At 50.4% G+C, this 20,231-nt stretch overlaps 2 protein-coding genes across 3 annotated transcripts in view; one reads left to right on the top strand and one right to left on the bottom strand.

Moving 5' to 3' along the window:
• CEP41 (centrosomal protein 41) overlaps positions 1 to 12,228 on the top strand; it is a 54,195-nt gene extending 41,967 nt beyond the window's left edge. Inside the window, exons 8-11 of the mRNA XM_011230405.3 lie at positions 395 to 462; positions 1,525 to 1,639; positions 2,098 to 2,313; positions 2,965 to 12,228. Of these exons, the coding sequence (XP_011228707.1) occupies positions 395 to 462; positions 1,525 to 1,639; positions 2,098 to 2,313; positions 2,965 to 3,113 (548 nt within the window). The 3' untranslated portion in view covers positions 3,114 to 12,228. The remainder of the gene's footprint in view (positions 1 to 394; positions 463 to 1,524; positions 1,640 to 2,097; positions 2,314 to 2,964) is intronic.
• A 143-nt stretch (positions 12,229 to 12,371) lies between these two features.
• LOC109488326 (carboxypeptidase A1) lies at positions 12,372 to 19,198 on the bottom strand. Of its 2 annotated transcripts, XM_002913440.4 has the most exons (10): positions 19,043 to 19,197; positions 18,472 to 18,553; positions 17,772 to 18,005; positions 17,439 to 17,540; positions 16,813 to 16,914; positions 16,519 to 16,629; positions 15,757 to 15,847; positions 14,858 to 15,057; positions 14,302 to 14,386; positions 12,372 to 12,642 (listed from the first exon to the last, which is right to left on the bottom strand). In XM_002913440.4, exons 1-10 carry the CDS (start codon positions 19,126 to 19,128, stop codon positions 12,455 to 12,457), a joined length of 1,281 nt encoding a protein of 426 aa, XP_002913486.2. In that variant the 5' UTR covers positions 19,129 to 19,197; the 3' UTR covers positions 12,372 to 12,454. The 2 variants fall into 2 exon arrangements, with proteins under 2 accessions (XP_002913486.2, XP_011228702.1); XM_011230400.3 differs by lacking the exon at positions 14,302 to 14,386 and having other exon boundaries at positions 12,469 to 12,642; positions 19,043 to 19,198.
• Between the last annotated feature and the right edge of the window lie 1,033 nt (positions 19,199 to 20,231).

Below are 20,231 nucleotides of genomic sequence, written 5' to 3'. Positions count from 1 at the left end.
AGAGAGAAGATGTTCTGGTGTCCCACTCCCAAGAGCAGAGCCCGTTCTGGAGTCCAGGCAGGCCTGAGCCAGGGTCAGCAGTTAAGGAAGTGTTACGTCAGCCGGAGCCATCATGGGAACCCAGAAGCTGGCTCTGCCATAATGCTCTGAGAGGGGCTGGGGACATTCTCGGATGGCTCTGGGGCCCAGGGCTACACGTCCGAATTGGTGACAGGAAGCTTCCTATTTTGTTCATAGTGTCCTGTTTCTCTCCTCTCAAAAAAGTATTTAGTTCATGGCTCATTGATTTTGCAAATATGTTTCCTTGAACTTTTAGACTTTAAACCAGCCAGGAATTTGGGGCCAAGTTGTACAGAGAGCTACAAACTTCCTGAGCTTTTGCTTCTCTTTGCAGCTTACAGTTACCCAATTGCAACTCTGTCTAGAACAATGAATCCTTATTCAAATGACATTCTTGAATACGTATCCTTTGTTGCATTTTAAGGAGTTGGGTGGTTTGAGGACTGTTAGAGTCAAAGTTATAATGAATCATGCTACAAGGAAAAAAACCTCTGTAAAGGACCTTTGATATTAATTAGCTTACTTGGCATATTTTAGAATGTGGATTCTTAGCTGTTGCTGAGTATCCTGACCATCCTGCCAGATGCTTCCAAGCCATCCTGCAGTGGGCCAAAAAACATTAGGTTAAAGGCTGTGATCTGTTGAGAGTTAGTCCTAAGACCTTTTTTTTACCCCCAGAAAGCTTTCCCAAGTAAAACTTAGGAAGTAAATTTTTTTTCCGTCTGTTTTAAATTTTTCCTTCTTAAAATTTTTCTTTTTTTGCTCATAAAAATCACACAAATAGAAAATAATTTAAGCACTGAAAAATATTAAAAAGATTGATAATCATACAATTGAACAACTCTGATTATGTTTTTTGCATATTTTATTTCCAGTTGTCTTCTCTGCATTCTTTGTAACAAAGTAGAAATCATACTATAGATATAATTTAGTATTTTGACTTTTTCCTCAGTTCAGAGTCCAGCGTATTTCGCCGTGCTAACAGGCTCTTTATAAACTCGATTTTTGGTGTAGTACATGGTCTCATCTTACTATGTACTACACTATGATTTAGTAAACTCTTCCTCTCTAATGGGCTTTTAGGTGGGTCTCTTTTTTTTTTTACAATCATAAATAAGGCTGCAGTGGACACATGGGACAGAGAGGTTTTCTATCTCCTCACCTGTGAAATGGAGATTGTCATACCTTCCAGGGCCGTGAGGATAAAAGACCTAACGGGGTGTAAGGTGTGGAGCTAGTGCTGCTGTCTTGGACCAGGGTGATAATCGATTATAAAAAAAGAATACCAGCTCGTGTGGTTTCCATGACAAGAAAGAAAATTCCAGTGACTGCTGGTGTGCGGGGTAAAGAGTGGGCTTGCCCGACACTCTCTGAACTCAGGAAAGTGAACCTGGACCGTTCCTCGTTCCGTGGGGGTTTCTCAGTAGTCTGGTGCAGGCAAACCTTAACTCCTGTGACTCTTAGAAAAATGCCCATGGCAAGGTCATCATTCTGTACGACGATGACGAGAGGCTGGCCAGCCAGGCGGCCACCACCATGTGCGAGCGCGGGTTTGAAAACCTCTTCATGCTTTCCGGAGGTGAGTGGGCTGTATTCTGCCTCGGACTGAACACACAGGTAATCTGGACTCACAACCCTTCAACCCCTCCCCTGTCACCTTTTTCCTGTCCACACTCAGAATTTAGAATTCTGGAAAGAGAGAAAACCAATGCTGGCTGCAAGGGGTCAGGAGTTCTGTGAAACTTCCGTTCGCTCCGTCAGCACATGTTTTTAATTCCTGAAATAATGCTGTTGCTGTGAGAAAGCCTTAATGCTGAAGACTGGGGCAAAGGATTTCTGGTGGAATTCTCAGAATCCCGCCTAACCACCGACATTTTCGGGTGTAATTTGCTTCATGGTGAAGCAGTTAAGATGTCACGTCCTCATGTTGGCTCGGCCTGGAAGACCAAAGATTAGGAGACATGTAGCCGCCTTTCCAGGTTTTGCCTTCGCCTCACCATGTTAACGCTGCTCTTTCTGATGCTTTTCCACACCTAGGTCTAAAAGTCTTAGCTCAGAAATTCCCAGAAGGACTGATTACGGGTTCCCTGCCTGCATCTTGCCAGCAGGCCCTTCCTCCTGGCCCTGCCCGGAAACGATCCAGCCCCAAAGTGCCGCCCCCACCAGCTGAGAACAAATGGAGATTTACCCCAGAGGACTTAAAAAAGATAGAATATTACCTGGAAGAGGAACAGGGTCCTGCGGACAATCCTAGTAAGATATTTTGACCTTTAGAGAGCATGTTTTCTATAGAACTTTGAGATTCGCAGCTTTGAATATCACCTCATTGTATGAAAAGCTTGATCTCTTCTATTCAGATTCTTAAAATATCCATAGGGAATGGGGAGCGTGTGGGTGCTGTGTGGGCAGGGGTGGGGGCAAGGGGTGGTGATGCCAGGTTGTGGGAAGAATTAGACATTGCATATAGACAGAGAAAGAGAAAGGATTTAGCAGTCAGCTAATGTCTGTATTTCAGGCAGAGTGGAGGGGCTATCAGATTCCCTCTCCCGTAGGTTTTGCTTCCCTCTGTGGCTTCTGGGCACCTTGAAACCCCATCCAACCTTTCCTTGAGTATACTACTTTCTCTTCTCTTTCCCCTAATCCCTTCTGTAGCCATTTCTACCAAGAAGGAATGAAGGCCAGGCTAGGTTGGTTGGGGATAACAGAGAGGAAGAAAAGAAAAAGCTCTCTGGGCTTCCTTTCGTCCCTGCCCCTTCCCCAACTTCAAGTTGATCTCAAGGATGAAGAGTGGGTTTAGCTTTGAAGTGGTTGTACCCTAAGATTTCATTAACTTAAAAGATACTTGGCAGAGTGCGCCCAGAGTCATTCTTGCAGCTCTGCCCCCTGCTTTCTCACTCCCTTCAGGCCGGCTGAGCCAAGCTAACGCCTCTGGAAGAGACTCCAAGGTTCCAGGTGCCCGCAGCAGTCAGAGCCTGCCCACCGGGGGCCCTGCTGGCCCTCCGAACCCCCGCTCGCTCAGCAGTGGCCACCTGCAAGGCAAGCCCTGGAAGTAAAGACTTTGTCTGTCTTAGTCAAATAAATGTGTTTTCTCCTTTTGGAGCCCCGGAGCAGTTCCCAAGTTGGTCATTTTCAGAAACTGCTGTGGAGGAAAGACCCCGCCATGTGTGACAGGCCCTCTGCCCTCTGCCCGGGGCCCGCTCCTTGCCTACATCCAGCTCCGAAGGAGTTTTACAAAAACCAGAGGCATGACAGGCTCTAGTGTCCTCCCTATTGTTTACAGGGTATTTAAGTTTCTGAAACTGCGTAGGACAAAAAGAGTCTAATTTTTTTTTTAGGGCTTTTTTCTTTTTTTTTTTTTTTAAATAAGGTCCAGGTTGTATTGGGTCATATTGTAAATTCTTCAGTCGCATCTGGTATGTTCTTCCCAACCGGTTCTTTTTCACTCTCTGGTCTTGGTTTCATGAAGGTTCTCCAGGTGGGCTTTGCAGCAGCCGCCCCAGGGGTGGATGCTTCTGACCGAGGAGCTGTCTGCCCAGCCCACGCCACAGGCTCTGTCGTTAGTCGGAGGCTGGCCCCCCGGGGCACTGCTCAGTTTTCAGGTCTGGTACAGCCACTCTCTCACTCCCAGAATGTTGCTCCTCGCTGGATGTTTTCCTGGAACCAGCCCTGTGATGATATGCTCGGGGCACGAGGGGTCCTCACAGCGAAGCCCTGTCAGCTGCCCGGGCCTGTGTCAAGGGCCATTGAAGCACCCCCACTGCCCACCCCGACCTGCCCCTCGCTGGTGGACGGGTCTCTCTGTTGGAAATTTCCACTCCCCAGCTCTGGTCCGTCCTTCTTAGGCGGATAGAAATTATGGCCCCTTGAAAACAGCAGCACCCACTGGGCAACCGCAAGCACGCAAGGTGGGGACAACTCCGCGGTCCTTTGTCAGGGCTGACAGCCCCTTGAAGCCCGAGCTTAAAATACAGTATTAGTCTAATTGAGTAATTAGTGCAGTTTCCTGCTTACTTTTCATTCTCATGACTGAGCTGTGATTAGGAGGTTGTGATTATAGATTCTGGTTTGGGCCAGAATTTTGAATCAGCATTAATTGAATTGCTAGGCGACTGACATTCATTCCATTTAATTGGGGGAACAAAAGACCTCAGGTGGGATGAGGGACTCCGAAATCATCAGGCAAAGGGAAGGAGCCTTGTTAATTTTTATGGTCTGTGATCTGTAGCTGTGATAAGGGGCCGGGGAATAAATCGTGTTCTTTGTCATGGCAACGAGCTTCTGAAAACCCAACGGAAAATTGCTTATCCTTAGGTGGGTCCTCTGCCCGGGAAGATTTGCCTTAACGGGACAATTTTCTCGCCACCAAAAAAAAGAAAGAAAGAAAAGAAAAAATACCACAGTATTTCTAGCGTGGGGGGCTGTGTTTGTAAGAGAAATAAAGGTAAAAAATATCTCATAGAAACATATGGAAAAATAACTTTCAGATTCAGCCCAGCTCTGTTTGAGTGTGTTTATGCTTCCCTACTTGATTTCCAAAGTGCAACATATTCCGATGCTTTAGAAATCAAACAAACCAGGGACATTGTTCAGATGTCAAGCTGTGCCCAATTTTCCACAAGATTCCAGAATCTTGTATAAAATGCAGCCAACATACACATAGCTTTAATGAGGAGCCTGTCATGTTTCCCCATAAATTTATTGCCTGAGAACTTAGTTCAGCCTTTTGCTCATGCCAGAATGCTCTGGCTTTTTATTTTCTTTACGGCATAGATTTTAAAAAATGCAAATTTTTCCACACTCAACTTTCCCCTAGCATGGACAAGATTTTCAGCCATGTATGACACATATATATTTTGAAGGGGGGGAAAACCCATCTCTCTCTCTCTGTGACAAAGTTCTGTTTGTGCCATTTTAAAGTGGACTAGCCAGGAGTTTCGATTTCCCCACTCAATTCTACTTTGAAAGTAGTGGTAGTCCCCCTTTGTTCCCACTCTGCATTCTGATCACCAAACAGCCCTAGAGTGTTAGAAGCCACTGTACATATGTATATATAGGGAAAGTCACTGGAGCCAAACCTCTTAGAACCGCCGTGCAGTTAGCTGAGACAGCTGGCAAGTTGAATACATTCGTGTGTGTTTCTCCATAGCGCTTTGCCTGTTGGTAAGGGTTTTAGATCGCTGCCCCTCAAAGCCCTGTTCTGATCCTGCTCCTTGTGTGTCAGGTGTCCACTTCAGACAGTTTTTAACACGCTTGAGTTATTGCTGCCAGTGTTCTACTTTGCTGGTTTCTTCATTGGCTTAACTGACATGTATTACTTAAGTGATCAGTGGTACTTTGTGCAATTATGAATGTTAAAGATTAAAGTACAGAGTTATTAATTTGCTGTTTGCTATTTAATATGCTGAGATCGGCCAACTTCTCTCGTCCTCTCTGTTGAGATGATCGGGGGGAGCCACGGGACTGAGGTGACTTGAAAGCATAGCTCTTTTCGCGGCATCGCCCAAGAAGGCACGTATTCTTTGCATGAAGAAGCTCCGACGAGGGTAGGGGACCTTAGCTCTCTAGGCAGAAGGCCTGGGTTTCTCCTCATGCTCGGGCAGGGACTGACTGTCCCTAAAGCACCTCACAGCAGGACTTTCTTGTCAGTGTTCCAGGGGTTGACGGGCTGCCCTTGCCGGGGACCGTGTGACCCCCCCCCCACGATGGCAGGTGCTTTAACGACGTACAACTACAGCTCTACCTGAACAGCGGCGATGGCTAAAGTCGCAGTAACACGTTCCTGGCTTTAAAGGGGTGTGTTTTTAAGGAAGAAAGGAGAAAACCAAAGAAGCAAGAAAAGGAGTGAGGGGCAGTAAGGGTGGGGTGGGGGAGCTATATTACTCATTCGAAAATGAAAAGCACATCTTGGGCTGTCATAATGCCGGGTTTAATCTAGTGAAAGGTATAGCGTGATGCAAATGGCCTAAAAGTAATTTTATTTTTTACCTTTCGTAGAACACCAGAATCAGCACAGTCATATTGGACTTGGTGTAAATCAGAATTTATAAGAGAACAAACAGCGTGCATTAGTTGCTGAGGGATTTTTTTTCCTGTGGAGCTATCGAGCTGACACAAAAATTCTTAAGACAGTAGGCCACTCACCGAGAAAACAGAACAAAATAAAAACCTTCTTTTCCCTAATTCCCTGGTGGAATATCAGTGAAATTAGAGTCCTCAGCTAGGAAGAAAGATGTAGGTAATTTTTCTTGTGCTGGTTTGCGTTTCTGTCATGTTACCTATTGGTTATAGATCCCGTCTTTATGTTATCTGACATTTGGCGGGGGGGGGGTGTAATTAATTCCTGTCCACCTGGATTTACACCCACGACTCCCTTCTTGTCCTACCCTGATGATTATCACCGAGAACCTTCCTTCCCCGTTGCAGAATGTTGCCAGGGTCTTCTGTGTGCATTAGATTCATCACAACCCTTTCAAAGACGCGATTCCCATAATACTTTTCTTCTTTTTACAAGAAGCATCAGAAACATAGGTTACAATTCATCAGTTTAATTCCTGGGGCATGATGGTATGCTTATATGCAGTTCAATTAATTTTTTTATTAACAAATGTATTTTTTCCTATGAAAACAAGAAAAAAGACACACTGTGCTTCCAGTGTTCGGAATACATTTGAGTAGTAATAGTTCCCTAAAAAAATTGTGGTAATTATTGATGCTGTTATTGCGGTGTCCTTAAATTGATACCTAGGTCAGTTACGGCACGAAAAATGTGATGGGGAAATTTGTCAGCATTGAATTCTGACAAAACAGGATTCAGGGCATGCTTTTACGTGTGTTTACAAAACTATGGCTGTCACACTGCGATCCCCCGATGGTCTCACTCTCGGATGCTGTGATCGCCCTTTGTTCTGAACGCAGAAGCAAATTCTCTTCGCCTGTGTAGCATCTCGAGGCATCTGGTTTTACGCGTGGCGAACAGAGGCCACTTATTAAATGCTACTGACTGATGGACCGCCTTTTTTAAAGGATGCAAATACGTCTTCTATTTGGCATTCTTTTGACTATAAGCTCCCAGAGGGTGAAAATCACCAGCGATGGGACAGTGACCTTTAAAAAGCGTGCGTGAATAAATGAATGGAAGCTGTCCAGACTGCAATCTGGGATGTAGTGCCCATTATGGTGGCCCCTCCGTGCTGGCCTGCGATCTGGAGACCCCAGAAAGCTCTTTATCTTTTGTCCCTGTGTCCATCCCGCTGTTGTAGGAAAGGCATTGACAAGCCTGAGATTTTTAGATGACCCACTGCAGGGGGCACCCCAGGAGCTGTTCGGGGCGTTATTATCACCCCGGCTGTCTGCAGTCTGCCAGGCCTGTTTTCCTGGTCCCCTCAGGCTCAAAGTAGCCTTCAGAAGCCCTCAGATACAGGTTGCACACATCCCCATCAGAGAGTGCGTTCTTCTTCTCTTTTGTTTCAAATCAAAGCTCTCCGGATAACGACCCAGCAAACGTGTGGAGAGCTTACTCCGTGTTAGGTAGTCTTCCTAGATGCTTCCAGATGTGTTCTGACTCAGTCAGTTCTCACGGCAGTCCCATGAGATGGGTGCCCCACTTTCAGGTGAGGAGACCGAGGAGCAGGTGGAAATTAAGCAACTCGCCGTGAGCCCCCAAGCCACTGAGCTAAAGGTCGCGAAGCCGGGCGCCGGCCTGAGACCCGGCCCGAGACCCTTGGCTCCCGAGCAAGTTCGTTCTAAGTTCGTTCTGCGGCTCTGCTCCGTGCTTCCCCCTCGGTGGCACCCCCGACTGACCCACGCGAATGTAACTTTCCTTCGGGTGTGGGCCCCCTTCCCTCCTCGTCACCTGAGAGCCCACCGAAAGCTGTCCTCCTCGACCCGCACAAAAGGGGACAGGAATCCGGAGACTTGCACGTCTGCTCCCGGGAGCCTGTATTTCCACAGATGCGCGGTCTGGGTCCCGAGCGCGGGGGCGCCCGGCTCTCTGGGATTTGTGCCGCGTCCGAACAACACGAACGAGGTCTCACGTCAGGGACGGGAGTTACAGACCTTTCACCTGACTGTTGGGAAAGAAGTAGGCTGTTTTCGTAAATAGAACTAAAAGTTTAATAAACCATATTGATATGATTTGTAGCCGGGGTGATGGCTCTGATTTAGGCTGAGACATACATTGTGGGGATCGGCCCCCGGCCCCCGGCCTGCGTGTCTCGGGGGGAAGCAGCGGCTAAACTACCTCGTCCGCGTCCACAGAGCGTTTGCTGCGCCGCTGTCTCCCCAGAGGGTAGCAGGACGCTTCTCATCCTCTTCCTCGCGTTTGCCGGTCAACACTCGGCGGCTCCGGCTCGGGCTCCGGCTCGGGCTCCGGCTCCGGCTCTGGGGTTGTTAGGTGGTGCTCAGCAATTTGAGTTGCCAAGTTAATGCAGATCCTGAAAGCTTTGGGGGAAATTCATTACGCTGTGACGGTTTTTCAGATGTGCCGGGTCCTCCGAGCCTTTTTCTCAGAGTCACGGGGCCAATCTGAACGTGATGGTTGGTCACACCCGTTTCCTGTAAGTAGCGTCTGAGTATGTTCGCAGGATGATGTTTCTGTCCCTAGAGTCCTTAGAGCCAGAGTCCTTCTGCGTCCTTAAACCCACCTAGCCCCACCTGCCCTTGCAAAACCCTCGCTGAGATGATGAATAGCCCCCTGCACTGGATGAGGGACCCGTGAGGTCATATCTGGATTGTATTCAATGACATGTCAATTTTAACTTCAAACCAAAACCAGAAAGCTACACGTGCCTATCTGAGTGTTAATTCAAGAGGCCGCCCGAAGGATTCTCACGGACCACCAATGGCCCACAGGCCACACTGAGAACCGTATATAATGGTGTAAGAAGAAAGCCAAGCGAGTTCATTTAAAAATAAAGATTTTTAAAAAGCCCTGGAGAACAGGCATTAGCATAATCAATTCCCCAGATCGCTGCAGGAACCAAATGTAAGCAGAAGGGGCTCTTGGGGATTTTCATCTGAGCTATGGCAGACTGCTTAGAGAACAGCTCCCAACCGGGGGCTCGAGAAACCCCTTCCCTGGGTAGAAACACTGCTGCTTCCAGCTCTATCTGGAGTATAAGTTTTTCTGAAGATGAGATACATGGTTCTGGGCAAGATGGTGAAATAAGATACCAGAGCAGAAGAGAGGAGTTGAAGCAAATTATAAAAAAGAATCTGGGCCCAGATTAAGATGGCCATGAAATGTTTGATGTTGATATTAAGTTGATTCCAGATAATTTACCCACAGGGTATTTGGTGTGTTTGAAATAGTTGTGTTTTTTCCTGATTCTAAAAGCTTATTGCAAGAACTTCAGAAAAGAGGAAACCCACCACCATCACTACCCAGGGTGACCTTGATTATCACTGGGGAATATATCCTTCCCTGTACAGCGTGTGTATGTGTATGTGTGTTTCAAACAAAAATGAGATTCATACTCAGCATACTATTTTGTAACCAACTTATTTTTTTAAACAACTGTATGGAAGTATAAATCCCATACTCTAAAATTCACGTTTATAAGTGTACAATTCAGTGACGTTCAGCAAATTTACAGAATTGTGCAACCATTACCACAATCCTGTTTCAGAACATTTTCATTATGTGTGGCTTCTTTCACTTAGTATTTTGTGACCCGTTTCCCTATGTCGACACGGTCTGCAGTGGCCTCACGATACCCCATTATTTAAACATGTCATATGGGTGTCGATACTGGTACCTAGGTAGTTCTTTTCCTTTTTACTTAATTTTGTATTATTACAGCCTTGTTTATACACATATTTGAACTTGTCTGAATATTTTTGTAAAATAAATTTCTCCAAGTGGACTTTCTGGGTCAAAAGCAACAATACATTTGAAATTTTGATTTCTATTGCTCCCTCCCTCCCCACCGCTGCCCGGGGAAGGTGGCATAAATCTATCCTCATTCCAGTAGTATCTGACAGGCCTTATTTCTTCATACCCTTGATAACACTGAGTTGTCAGTCTTTCTTTTTCTTTGTCAATCTGATGGAAGAAAAATGATTCCTTTGCTTTTCTTTAATGTACAAAAAAATCACTCAGAGAATCAGTACCTTTCATATATTTATTGGCTTTTTCTGTTTCTTCTTTCGGGAATTGCTTCTTTTTCTTTCGAAATGGTAGTCCTTTTTATTTAACCCCTTTCTTTTACTTATCAGAATTCTTTTCCCCTCAAGGTTTTTAATACTTTTTCATATATGCTGCACTATTTTCTAAAATTATCATTTCCCTTTTCACTGTTTTTATTTATAAAATAAAATTTTTACCCCAGATTTGTAAAAATATGTATCTGCAAATAAAATGTAAACCCCTCCCTACACTTGGAAATACAAAAAAATAGTATTAACAGGTTCCTTGTCTCCATTTAGCAGGTATTTAAGTGCCTACTATGTGCCATGGATTTGGCCAACCCGTAGGGATTACGTGTTGAGCAAAACAATCTCTGCCCTTAATGGAATTTTCATTCTGGTGTTCATTCCTTATCTTGTCAGGTGTCCTAAGACTCTTCCTTGCTCAGAGCCTTACTTTCTAAACTACAGCTCAGGGAATTCAAAATCACTATATGGATTATAAAATTCACGAGTCCATTCGTTAGTAAAAGTAGAGAACATTCACTCAACAAATATTTATTGGGCATCTATACGTCAACTACTATTGGTGGTTTTGGAGACTGAACGCCCAACAAGGTGGGGCCCTCTATCAGGAAGCACAATTACTTTAAATCAAACAATTTTATCCTTGAGGTCTAAGTAATCCAATTTTGTAAGATACTTTGTCCTTGCTAACTTAATATTTTTTTGCTTATCCATCTTAAGCAAAAAATAAGATCAGCTTTTTACTTGTCCAAACTGAGCCATTAAATGGGTTTCAGCTCATCTACATAGATTGAATGCAAATGTTTCCCAAAAGATAACTTGAAGGAAGTGTTATAAAATTTTTAGGTCATTTTTCTGTAAAGACTGAAATACTGGGGACGCCTGTGTGGCTCAGTCGGTTAAGCGTCTGCCTTTGGCTCAGGTCATGATCTCAGAGTCCTGGGATCGAGCCCCACATTGGGCTTTGGGCTCAGTCCGCTTCTCCTTTTCTCTCTGCCCTTCCCCCAGGGAGCTCGTGTGCTCTCTTTCAAATAAACAAAATCTTTAAAAAAAAAAAAAACTGAAACATCATTTTACCTTGCCTCATAAACCTACATATATATGTTTCTATATACTGTATGTATAATCTGCCTCATACTTTTTGTTTTCTGGAATGTTTGGTAACAAAACAAACAGACAAAAATAGAGCATTTGACCTGTGGAAAAAGGAAAGTCCTTGGACCTGGATGCACTGTAACACGTCACCTGGCCCACACAGGGGAGGGCTGCCATCTTTACCCCCCAGCTCCCCTCTTTCGGGAGCTACCAATCCACCCTCAGCCCCTTCCCAGAGACTTCTGTGAGAGTAACCCCTGCTCCACATTTGCATCTGAAAAGATATGGAAGAAACACCAGGTCGATTCTTGCTTTGAAAAAAGTTGAGATACCCAATCAGGGCACTGAGCCAAAGGAGGAAGGCCAGCGTGTGTTAGGAGCTATGGAGAATCTCCAAGGGAGAGCCTTGTATTTGAGAAATTTTGTGAATGATGAGGGAGTGGTGGTGGGTAAAACAGGAGAGGAAGTGGAGACCATGTGCCCCAGGATGCCAGAAAGGATGTGGCATATGAAAATAAAAGCTACTTCTGTCCCTACAAGCAAAGTCTCCGTGACGTACTACAGTTAATGAAATGTCCTAGGATTGGGGTTTGTTCTTTATCTTCAGTAAATTTTTCATTGAAGTTAATTTTCTTCCCACTTAATTAAATTTGCTCTGCCTGGCTGCAACGTCTATTTGCGACAGGGGTGGCCACCAGGATTACTCTATTCCATCCTCAGAGCTCTTGCGTCTGTCGATAAATGGACCCAACTAGCTCTGCCATTGTGCAGGCTGACTTCCTCACCCCTGCACGGTGCCCAGCATTTGGTTAGCAGCTGTGGCTGCCGCTAGCTACTAAGGTATGAACGAATCCCCACACTGATGAGCTGAGCGCAGGGTGGTCTCATTAAAACAGACGCCACTTGGATCCAACTTCAGAGGCCCTTGGAATGCAGGGGAATTTAGGGGTCATCTAGTCCAGCCACCCACATGTTCCCAGTGAGGCCTGCAGGAACTGAACCACTTCTGCCCCAGCTTGCAAAGGCGGACACGCCACATACACTCCTCCATGCCAGCCCCCAGATTCTGTTCCATGGACACTCAAGCTTTATTTGGTTGCCTGGGTGGGGCCGGAGAGGAGGAAGAGGAGGGTGCTGAAGGGCCAGTTCAGTAGGGGTGATTCAGGGTGTGCTCCATGATGGTCCGAAGCGCCAGCCACGTCTCCTGGGCCGTGGGGACGATCTGGGAGGCCGGCAGCAGAAAGCCATAGCGCCCCGTGTCCCGGAGCTCGAAGGTGAACGAGTACTTGATGCCCTGGCTGTAGGTCCAGTCAATGGTATTTCCACTGGCTTGGTCTGGGGCGGAAGCAGATGCCAGAGAGCAAAGGTCAGTCACCTTGGACACATTAATATGGGCTGGGCGACAGTCCAAAGCCCAGGGCCTCCTGTAGGGTTCACTGGAGTCAGCGTCTGCTAAGGGCCTACTGTTGACCAAGCAGCCTGGCTTCCTCCCAAGAAGCTCCCCAAAGGGTCTCAGCTCAAGAGGCCCAGACAGAGGGACCAGCAGTGGTTCTCCCATCACAGGGGGAGGCAAGAAAGTTCTCGCAATTGCGAAAGCCTCACTGAAAACTGCCTCCCTCCAACAGCTGCTTTGGTCAAACCTCCAAATATACCAGAGTTACCCACTTGAGTAACCGGGATTTGTCCCCGGGGCTCTTGTCTGCGGGAGAAAGTGCAAAGGGCCAGAAGCAAAGTAGAAGCCCCTGGACGGTCTTTTTGGAGGAAACTTTGCCCAGATTTGCAGTTAACAGTGGGTAACGAAGTCGCTTTTGAATTGGGCCAGGGTGCGGGAGGCGGCCGCGTATCAGAATGTCGCTTGACAACATTGAATGAAGCAAAACACTTTGACGCAGTTTGAAACCGCTTCCAAGCAAGGCCTGGAATCCCAACACAAGGCCAGCACGAGCTAAGACTGTGGCCCACTCACCTACTAAGAACCTGGCCCGCTGGGCAGGAGGTAGGTGAGGGGTGTGTGCAGCCCTCCCACCTCGGTCCCTGTCCCCTGCGTCTCATCAGCCGGCAAACCTGTCACGTTCCTTAGGGCCCTATGGTATGTGCCCCCTCCCCTCCTGTCCCCTATGACCCTGTGCACTGTCACCTCGTTGCCATCACGTGGGGCTCCGTGTTATTTCTGCTATTCCCCCAACACCCCATTCCAGATCACATGGTAGGGCCTTTGTTCTAGAAGATTCTTCTGCCCGGAAGGCTCTTCCCCCAGACAGATAGCCTCTTGGCTCCCTTCCTCATTTTACTTCAACACTTGCCCAAATATTACCAACTCGATGAGGCCAACCCTTCCACCCACCTCCCCAACTTGCATGCCCAGTATCCCTGACTCCCCTTACCCTGTTCTAGTTTTTCTTTTTCTTCCTTTCATCCCCTAACATACTGTATCATTTACTTATTCACGTTTATTGTCACTCTCCCCAACTAGAATGTACGGTTCCTGATCTTTGCTTATTCCCAACTGTTTCCCTAGCACAGAAAACAAGGCATAGTAGGTGCTCAATAAACATTTGCTGACTTAATTCCATTTGGATGGAGTAGTGCTCCTCCCAGCGGCATGGCGTGTGTAAGTAAGCTGGGGATAGATAGGCTATATTCTCTAATTGAAAGGCATTGGAAGAGGAATATTGTTTTAAGGTGAATTTCTTGGTAGTACAGAAATACCAGCAGGACCCTCCACCCCCTCCATAGAGCTGGACTTAACCTAAGACAAGGGGACAGAAGTTCTCAGAGGAGCTGATATGCTTGTCTGAGGTATCAAAGAAGGCAGAGTTCATGTCAGAAAAGGGCCCCGCTGCCCACTGAGGCATGGCCGAAAACTGTTCTCCTCGCCCATGCTCCCAGACCTTGGCACCCCGGGCACTTCCTCCAGGAGGGACACTACCTCAGGCAGGAATAGCCAGCTAAGCTTCCTCCCGGTGCCACCGCAGAGACCATGCACCCACTTACAAATTGTTTTGATGATGCTGCCATACTTGAACTTGGTCCCATACAGAGAGGCGAGGGCTGTCACAGCAGACTTGGCCACCTGATCCTGGGGAAAAGGCCAAGCGATACCACCTGTCATGGCCAGCAACAGCAGGCCCCCCAGAACAGCAGGGCCAGGGGAGCCCAACTTCTAGCTGGGAAGTAGCCCAGCAGAGAGTGGGAGTTCAGCGGCCCCGTGGTCCTCTAACCCCACAGGATGTCTGGCTGCCACCTCAGTCACTGCCCTTTGGTCACACTGCAGCTCCAAACTGAACTCGTGGTCCCAGCTCCGAGCCTAGCCCTGCCCCTTGCTCTGCCATGTGACAGAAGTGACTCAACCACTCCGTGCCTCAGTCTCCCAGGCCGAAGGTGAGGGTAGCCTGCCTTGCAGTGACAGAAGTGACTCAACCACTCCATGCCTCAGTTTCCTAGGCTGAAGGTAAGGGTAGTCTGCCTTGCAGGTCTTCCTAAGCCATCAGGGGTTCACAGGACAAAGGGGTGCTAGGCACAGGCGGGCAAGCAGAGGGTGGGCACATACCAGCTCATCCTGGTCAGGGGCGGCCTCCACTGTGTAGCCATAGGGATACAGGAGGAGCTGCGAGTAGCTGTGGATGGAGATGAAGGCCTTGATGTTCCCGTGGTTCTTCACAAAGTCCACGATGGACTTGACCTCCACCTCGGAATTGGCAAACTTGCCGTGGTAAGTCTCTGTGCACGGGTTGCTGCTGGCTCCAGGCACTGTGGGAGAAGGGGGATAGCTGGCATTCCTTACACCCAAGCAGGGTGGCTTCCACAGCCTCAAGTTCCTTGCATGGGAGCAGAAGTGAGGTGGAATGCAGGAGGGCTCATCCCCACCCTGGGATTAAGGAAAGGACAAATGCCTTTTATAACCTGGGTGTCCTGCCTCCCTCCCCAGCCAGGCATAGGCAACGCTGATGGGCATGCCCTGGGAGGGTCTCAAGCAAGACCCATTTTTTTTTTTTTAAGATCCTGTTTGACAGAGAGAGAGCAAGCACAAGCAGGGGGAGCAGCAGTGGGAGAGGGAGAAGCAGACTCCCCGCTGAGCAAGGAGACTGACGCAGGGTTTGATCCCAGGACCCTGGGATCGTGACCTGAGCCAAAGGCAGTTGCTTAACCTGCTGAGCCAGTCAGGCACCAGAAGACCCATTCTTGTAGTGAAGGGACCACGAAGGGAAGGAGCTGAAGTTACCCTAGAAAACCCCTACATCGGTTTCAGACCTTAACTCCATTGAGGGGAGATTTGTTTCCACAGACAAGACACAAGAAAATCTCACTGAGAGCCTCAGAGGAGACGCTAACACCCCCCCACTCCACCCTCACTGCTGGGGCAGGAAAGGGGTGAGGGAAACAGGACACGGGAGCGTAAGAAGCCACTCTGGGTTTCTATCCGCGCTTGCAAATCACACAGGGCCTTACGCCCAAAGCCAGCGTCCCAGTTCCGGTTGGGGTCCGCTCCAACACAGAAGGAGCCCTTCGTGAAGGATCGAGTCTTGCGCCACATGCGGTTCTGAGGAAGGAATCAGACACCTGTTGTCACCCCGCCCGGCTGGGGTCCAGAGCCCGCAGAGAGCAGGGTGGGCTGTGAGTGGCCAGAACCACACAAAGCAGCCCGATCTGTAGCATGGGTGTGGACATCGCATGGGTCAGAAACCACTTTCAACTGGCTGTCAGGAAGGTCTGCAAAGGAGTCTCTTGGTTGAAGAAGAGAGGCACCAGTTGATGGCATTTGGCCAGAAGGTTCTACCAGTAGAAATGAAGGCACCAGGTGCCCCCCCCCAAGTTAGACTGGTAGCATGCTGTACCTGCCATAAAAGTAACATAAAGCAAGGAAAGAGGTCTAGGGCAGTGGGTATCCCATGGGGACGATACCCGGACATTTGGCAATGTCTGAAAACATTTTTGGCTCTCTCAACAGAGGGGTCGCTCCTGGCATTTCCTGAGTATTAGGTCAGGGTGTTGCTGAACACTCTGCATGCACAGGACAGCCCCCCACCCCCGCACAAAGAATTCTCTGCCCCAAATGTCAAGAATGCCAAGGACGAGAACCCTGGTCTAGGAGGACAGGTCTATTTGCCCCTCCCTTGACTTCTGGGGATTGAGATTAGGGGTGAGTACCTCATGGGGCTCAGAGGCCAGAGGCCCACCCTGTTCTCCCCCAAGAATAGGAGAAGCCTGTACCTTGCTGTGGGTGAAGGCAAAACCGTCAGGGTTAGTGACAATCTCCAGAAAGATGTCCATGGAGTCAAGAATGGCGGTGAGAGTGGAATCCTGGCCATAGTCCTGTGTGATCTGGCGGGGAGTTAAGGGCCAGACAGGCAGAGTGCGTCAGGCCGGGCGTCTGCCATGCTGACGCAGGGAACACCTGCTCCCTCTGCATCACCGCCTCTGCACGAGCAGGGGACGCCAGGCCTCCCGTGGGCCTTGAGCACCAGCCCCACCAGGCAAGAGCCCTCCTCACCTCCCCACACTTACCTTCTTTGCAAACCAGACCCCGCTGGCCTGGGTGACCCACTCCCGGGAGTGGATGCCTGTGTCGATCCAGATGGCAGGACGGTTGCTTCCCCCGGTGCTGAACTAGACGAGAAGAATGGGGAGATCCAGCTAGGATCTTGTCTTGGCTCCTTGAAGGGGCACGTACCCCGGCCCAGAGGCCATCTGCTCCCCAGTTATCGCAGCTTTGTGGGGCCATCACTCAGGTGAGGTGTGGGGCGGGGGAAGAGGGTCTAGACAGGAATCCAGCAGAACGTGGCCTCCAGCCCTCATACTGGCCTCAGCTGGAACGGGGGCCCTGCCCTCTTCTGCTGCCCATACACAGTTCTCTGGGGGGTAGCACAAATCAAACATTTTCTCTGGACTCGCTTGACTCTAGGACACTTCCCGCAATGTGACACTTGATTAAAAATACTCAGGTCACTTACACATTTAAGCACTGCGTGTGTACAGGTATGCATACAGCTAGACCAGCACAGAAATTCCCCATCCTTCCCCAAAGTCAGCACGGGGCGTTCACGTCACGGTGTGCTGTGTGTGACCTTGGGCTCGTGCACGGGACCCCACACACGGAGGGGGCTGCCCGTTCTCACGCAGGTGCCTGTTACCTTCAGCACATAGATGGGCCGCCCTTCGTAGCTGCTGCCAATCTGGAGCTTGCTGACCAGCTGCGGGTGCTCGGCCACCAGCAAGTCTAGGAAGCCGTAGATCTGAGAAGGGAGAGGAGGCGAGGCCGGCTGCAGCTGCGGCCCAGCGCCCGGGGCCTCCGGGAGCAGCTCCAGTAGCCTGCCAGCTGCAGCCATTCAGGGGAGCCACCACCCCGCCCCCGCCCCGGGCTGCCACGGCGAGTGGCACGCACACCCAGGTCCCGGGTCGGCCACATTGTGCCAGCCGGAGGCAGAGCTCGGTGCTTGCGCGGCGTGACCGCAAGGGTCCCTCACCTCCTCCAGGGTGTGGTAGGTGGCGTAGTTGAAGGTGTCCGAGGAGCGGGCCCAGGCCCGGAAGGCGAACATCTGCTCCTGCTCTTCGTCCAGCAGGGCCTGCACGTCCTCAATCATGGTCGTGTACCTGATGCCATGCGCCTCCAGGAAGATTTTGACAGCCTGGAGGCTGGGAAAGGGCACTCGCACGTCGATGGGGGTGCCAGGCTGGGCAGGGCCCCTCCAGAAGTCGAGCTGGGGGGGGACAATAGCAGGCACTGTCACAGCGAGCTTGGGAGGGGCCAGCCCAGGAGGGGGTGTCAGCGCCAGAATGTCCCCTACAACCACGGCTACGGCATGGCTGTTAGGGGCAGGGGACGAAGGGCAAACTGTGGACATTGGACAGAGTCCACTGTTCAGAGAAGTGGCCCAGGAAGGCTTGTGGAGGAGCTTCAAGACAACAAGGGAGAGGGAAGTGCTGGAAAGGAGCCCCCCACCTTTTGCTCAGATGCTCAAGGGCAGCAAGATTCTAGTACTGGGGGAGGTGGGGTCAATCATTTCCTAACAGGGATCAGTATCAGTCCCATGGATCCTTTCTGGGTGGCTGAGGAGAGAGGGCCCAGGTCCCAGGTGGCCCCAGGGATGGTGGCATCCTGGGGTGGGTCCAGCTGGCCTGAGGGGAGCCCTGGGGCCTCAGGGAGGACTCCCCACTTCTTCTGACCTGCAGGTGCTCCAGGTCCTCCAGCTCCTTCACCTTCTGTACCTGGGCTTCATCGGCAGCAGAGATCCGGAGCACCTGGTGCCTGGGTGGAGAGGGAGGGGAGATGAAGGGCTTGAGTGGCTCTGATTGGCCATTCACCCACCCAGGTGGGGGGAGGGTGGCATGGAGCAGACTGGAATGCCAGGCTGGGCCTCGATCCTCTGGCGGAGCAGGAGGAAGCATGAGGGGTCTTAGCAATGGGAGGCTTAGGCTCCTTGGAACCTTCTGGGCCTAGCTGCCATCCCCATTCCAGTTCAGACTCTATTTCTCTCTCCAAAGCCAGCCAGGCTTCCTCCCACCTCCTCTCCTAAAAACTCCTGCAAGCTTGGATTTCTCCGGGGCTCAGGAAGCTGTCCTGAGGGACCGGACCCCTTCTCAGCTCTGGCCCCTGGTTAGCCTGCCTCCCAGTGTGTACTACTCTGCGCCTCTCTGGTGTCTTCCCACAAGTCAGCCTGTCTGTCGCCTCCAGATGCTGGCTGGGGGCCAAGTCCCCCCCCACCACGTGAGCACTCCCCTCTCTCCATACTCTTACCCAGTAAAGTCCTCTTTACCAAACACAGCCGCCAGCAACACACTCAAAATCAGCAGCCCCCTCATGCTGCAGCCAATCGGGAGCATCAACTGAGGCTGAGAGGAGGTCCTGGGGCCTTTTAAACTCTCCCAGGTCAGAGGTCTCCTGGCTGTGCCCGAGGGCTGTCCTCCCCCTTGCACCTGGGCCCTGTCCCACAGGGAGGGAGGATGAGAGTCCTGAGCTCTGGCACCTTCTCACCCTCCCTGATAAAGTGGCAGGGAACCAGGCAGCTGGGGAGATAAGCCAGGCCTCAAGCCCTTGGCCATGAGGTGCCCGCCTGAGCCTGAGGGTCATCTGGGGCCTGAGGCCTCCCAGCTGGGCCTCCGCTCACCCACAGCCCTGGGTACCTGCCCCTGGGCTTCCGGCCTGTTTGCTGACTGGGCAGTGGAGAGGAGCCAGGATTCCAGAGCGGCCACACCAGCTGGAGCCTTAGGTGAGGCGTCCCCTTCCTCCACGTCTCTAAGTGCCGGCTCTTCTGTTCCTGTGGCAGAGTAAGCTGGGACTCTGCCCCCCTCCCGCTCCTGTCCCTGCTGGCTCCTCACCACACTGGCTTGGTCCGGGGCTCCCCAGTGCCAGGCACATCCTGCTCTGGGGTACAGCCCCCTGAAGGGCACTTCCCAACCCCACTCCTCCTGGCCTCGGTGGCCTTGCAGGAGTCAGGCCACAGCAGCAGCCACTGGGGCGGGATCCCGACTCTCACCAGTGTTTCCCCCTCACCCCCACCGCTCTAGGGCTCAGGATCAGGGCTGTCCTTGATGGGAACTATAACCAGATGTCATCTGAGTAGAAAGCGTGGTGGTGGGAACCGGGGCCAGACCCCTGTTGGGACTGCACAGTGTCCAGGAGAAAGTGGAACTCACAACGGGGAATTCACTCTGGCTCTGGATGCTGATCTCACTGCAGAAACATCTCGCACAAATCCACGCTAATCCACAGGGGCCCCCAGGGGCTACCCAGCACCATCTGGGGGCCCTGCTTTCTGTCAGGGCCTCGGGCTTGGACACTGACAACAGCCAAGGTGGCCCTTTCTGGTTTCCATCTGTTCCCTCTGCCTCCCTCTCGTGCCCCCTACCTGGCCGAGCCTCCTCTGCCAGGACAAAGGGCTCCCATTCTATTGACCTCCCCCCCCACTGAGCCTAGCTCTGAGAAG

The sequence above is a fragment of the Ailuropoda melanoleuca genome, chromosome 1 (assembly GCF_002007445.2).
Source record: "Ailuropoda melanoleuca isolate Jingjing chromosome 1, ASM200744v2, whole genome shotgun sequence".
NCBI lineage: Eukaryota > Metazoa > Chordata > Mammalia > Carnivora > Ursidae > Ailuropoda > Ailuropoda melanoleuca.
The sequence above is the reverse complement of the archived record's forward strand: the minus strand, read 5'-3'. Positions and strand labels throughout refer to the sequence as shown.

Bases quoted from the DNA above. Each gene is read 5' to 3' on its own strand.
- LOC109488326 (XM_002913440.4), bottom strand. From the start codon at position 19,128: ATGCTCCCGATTGGCTGCAGCATGAGGGGGCTGCTGATTTTGAGTGTG. The intron at 16,915-17,438 runs GTAACAGGCACC...CTTCTCGTCTAG, and splicing joins GGCCCATCTATGTGCTGAAG to TTCAGCACCGGGGGAAGCAA. The intron at 12,643-14,301 runs GTAAGTGGGTGC...CTTCCGCCCCAG, and splicing joins CAGCATCATCAAAACAATTT to ACCAAGCCAGTGGAAATACC.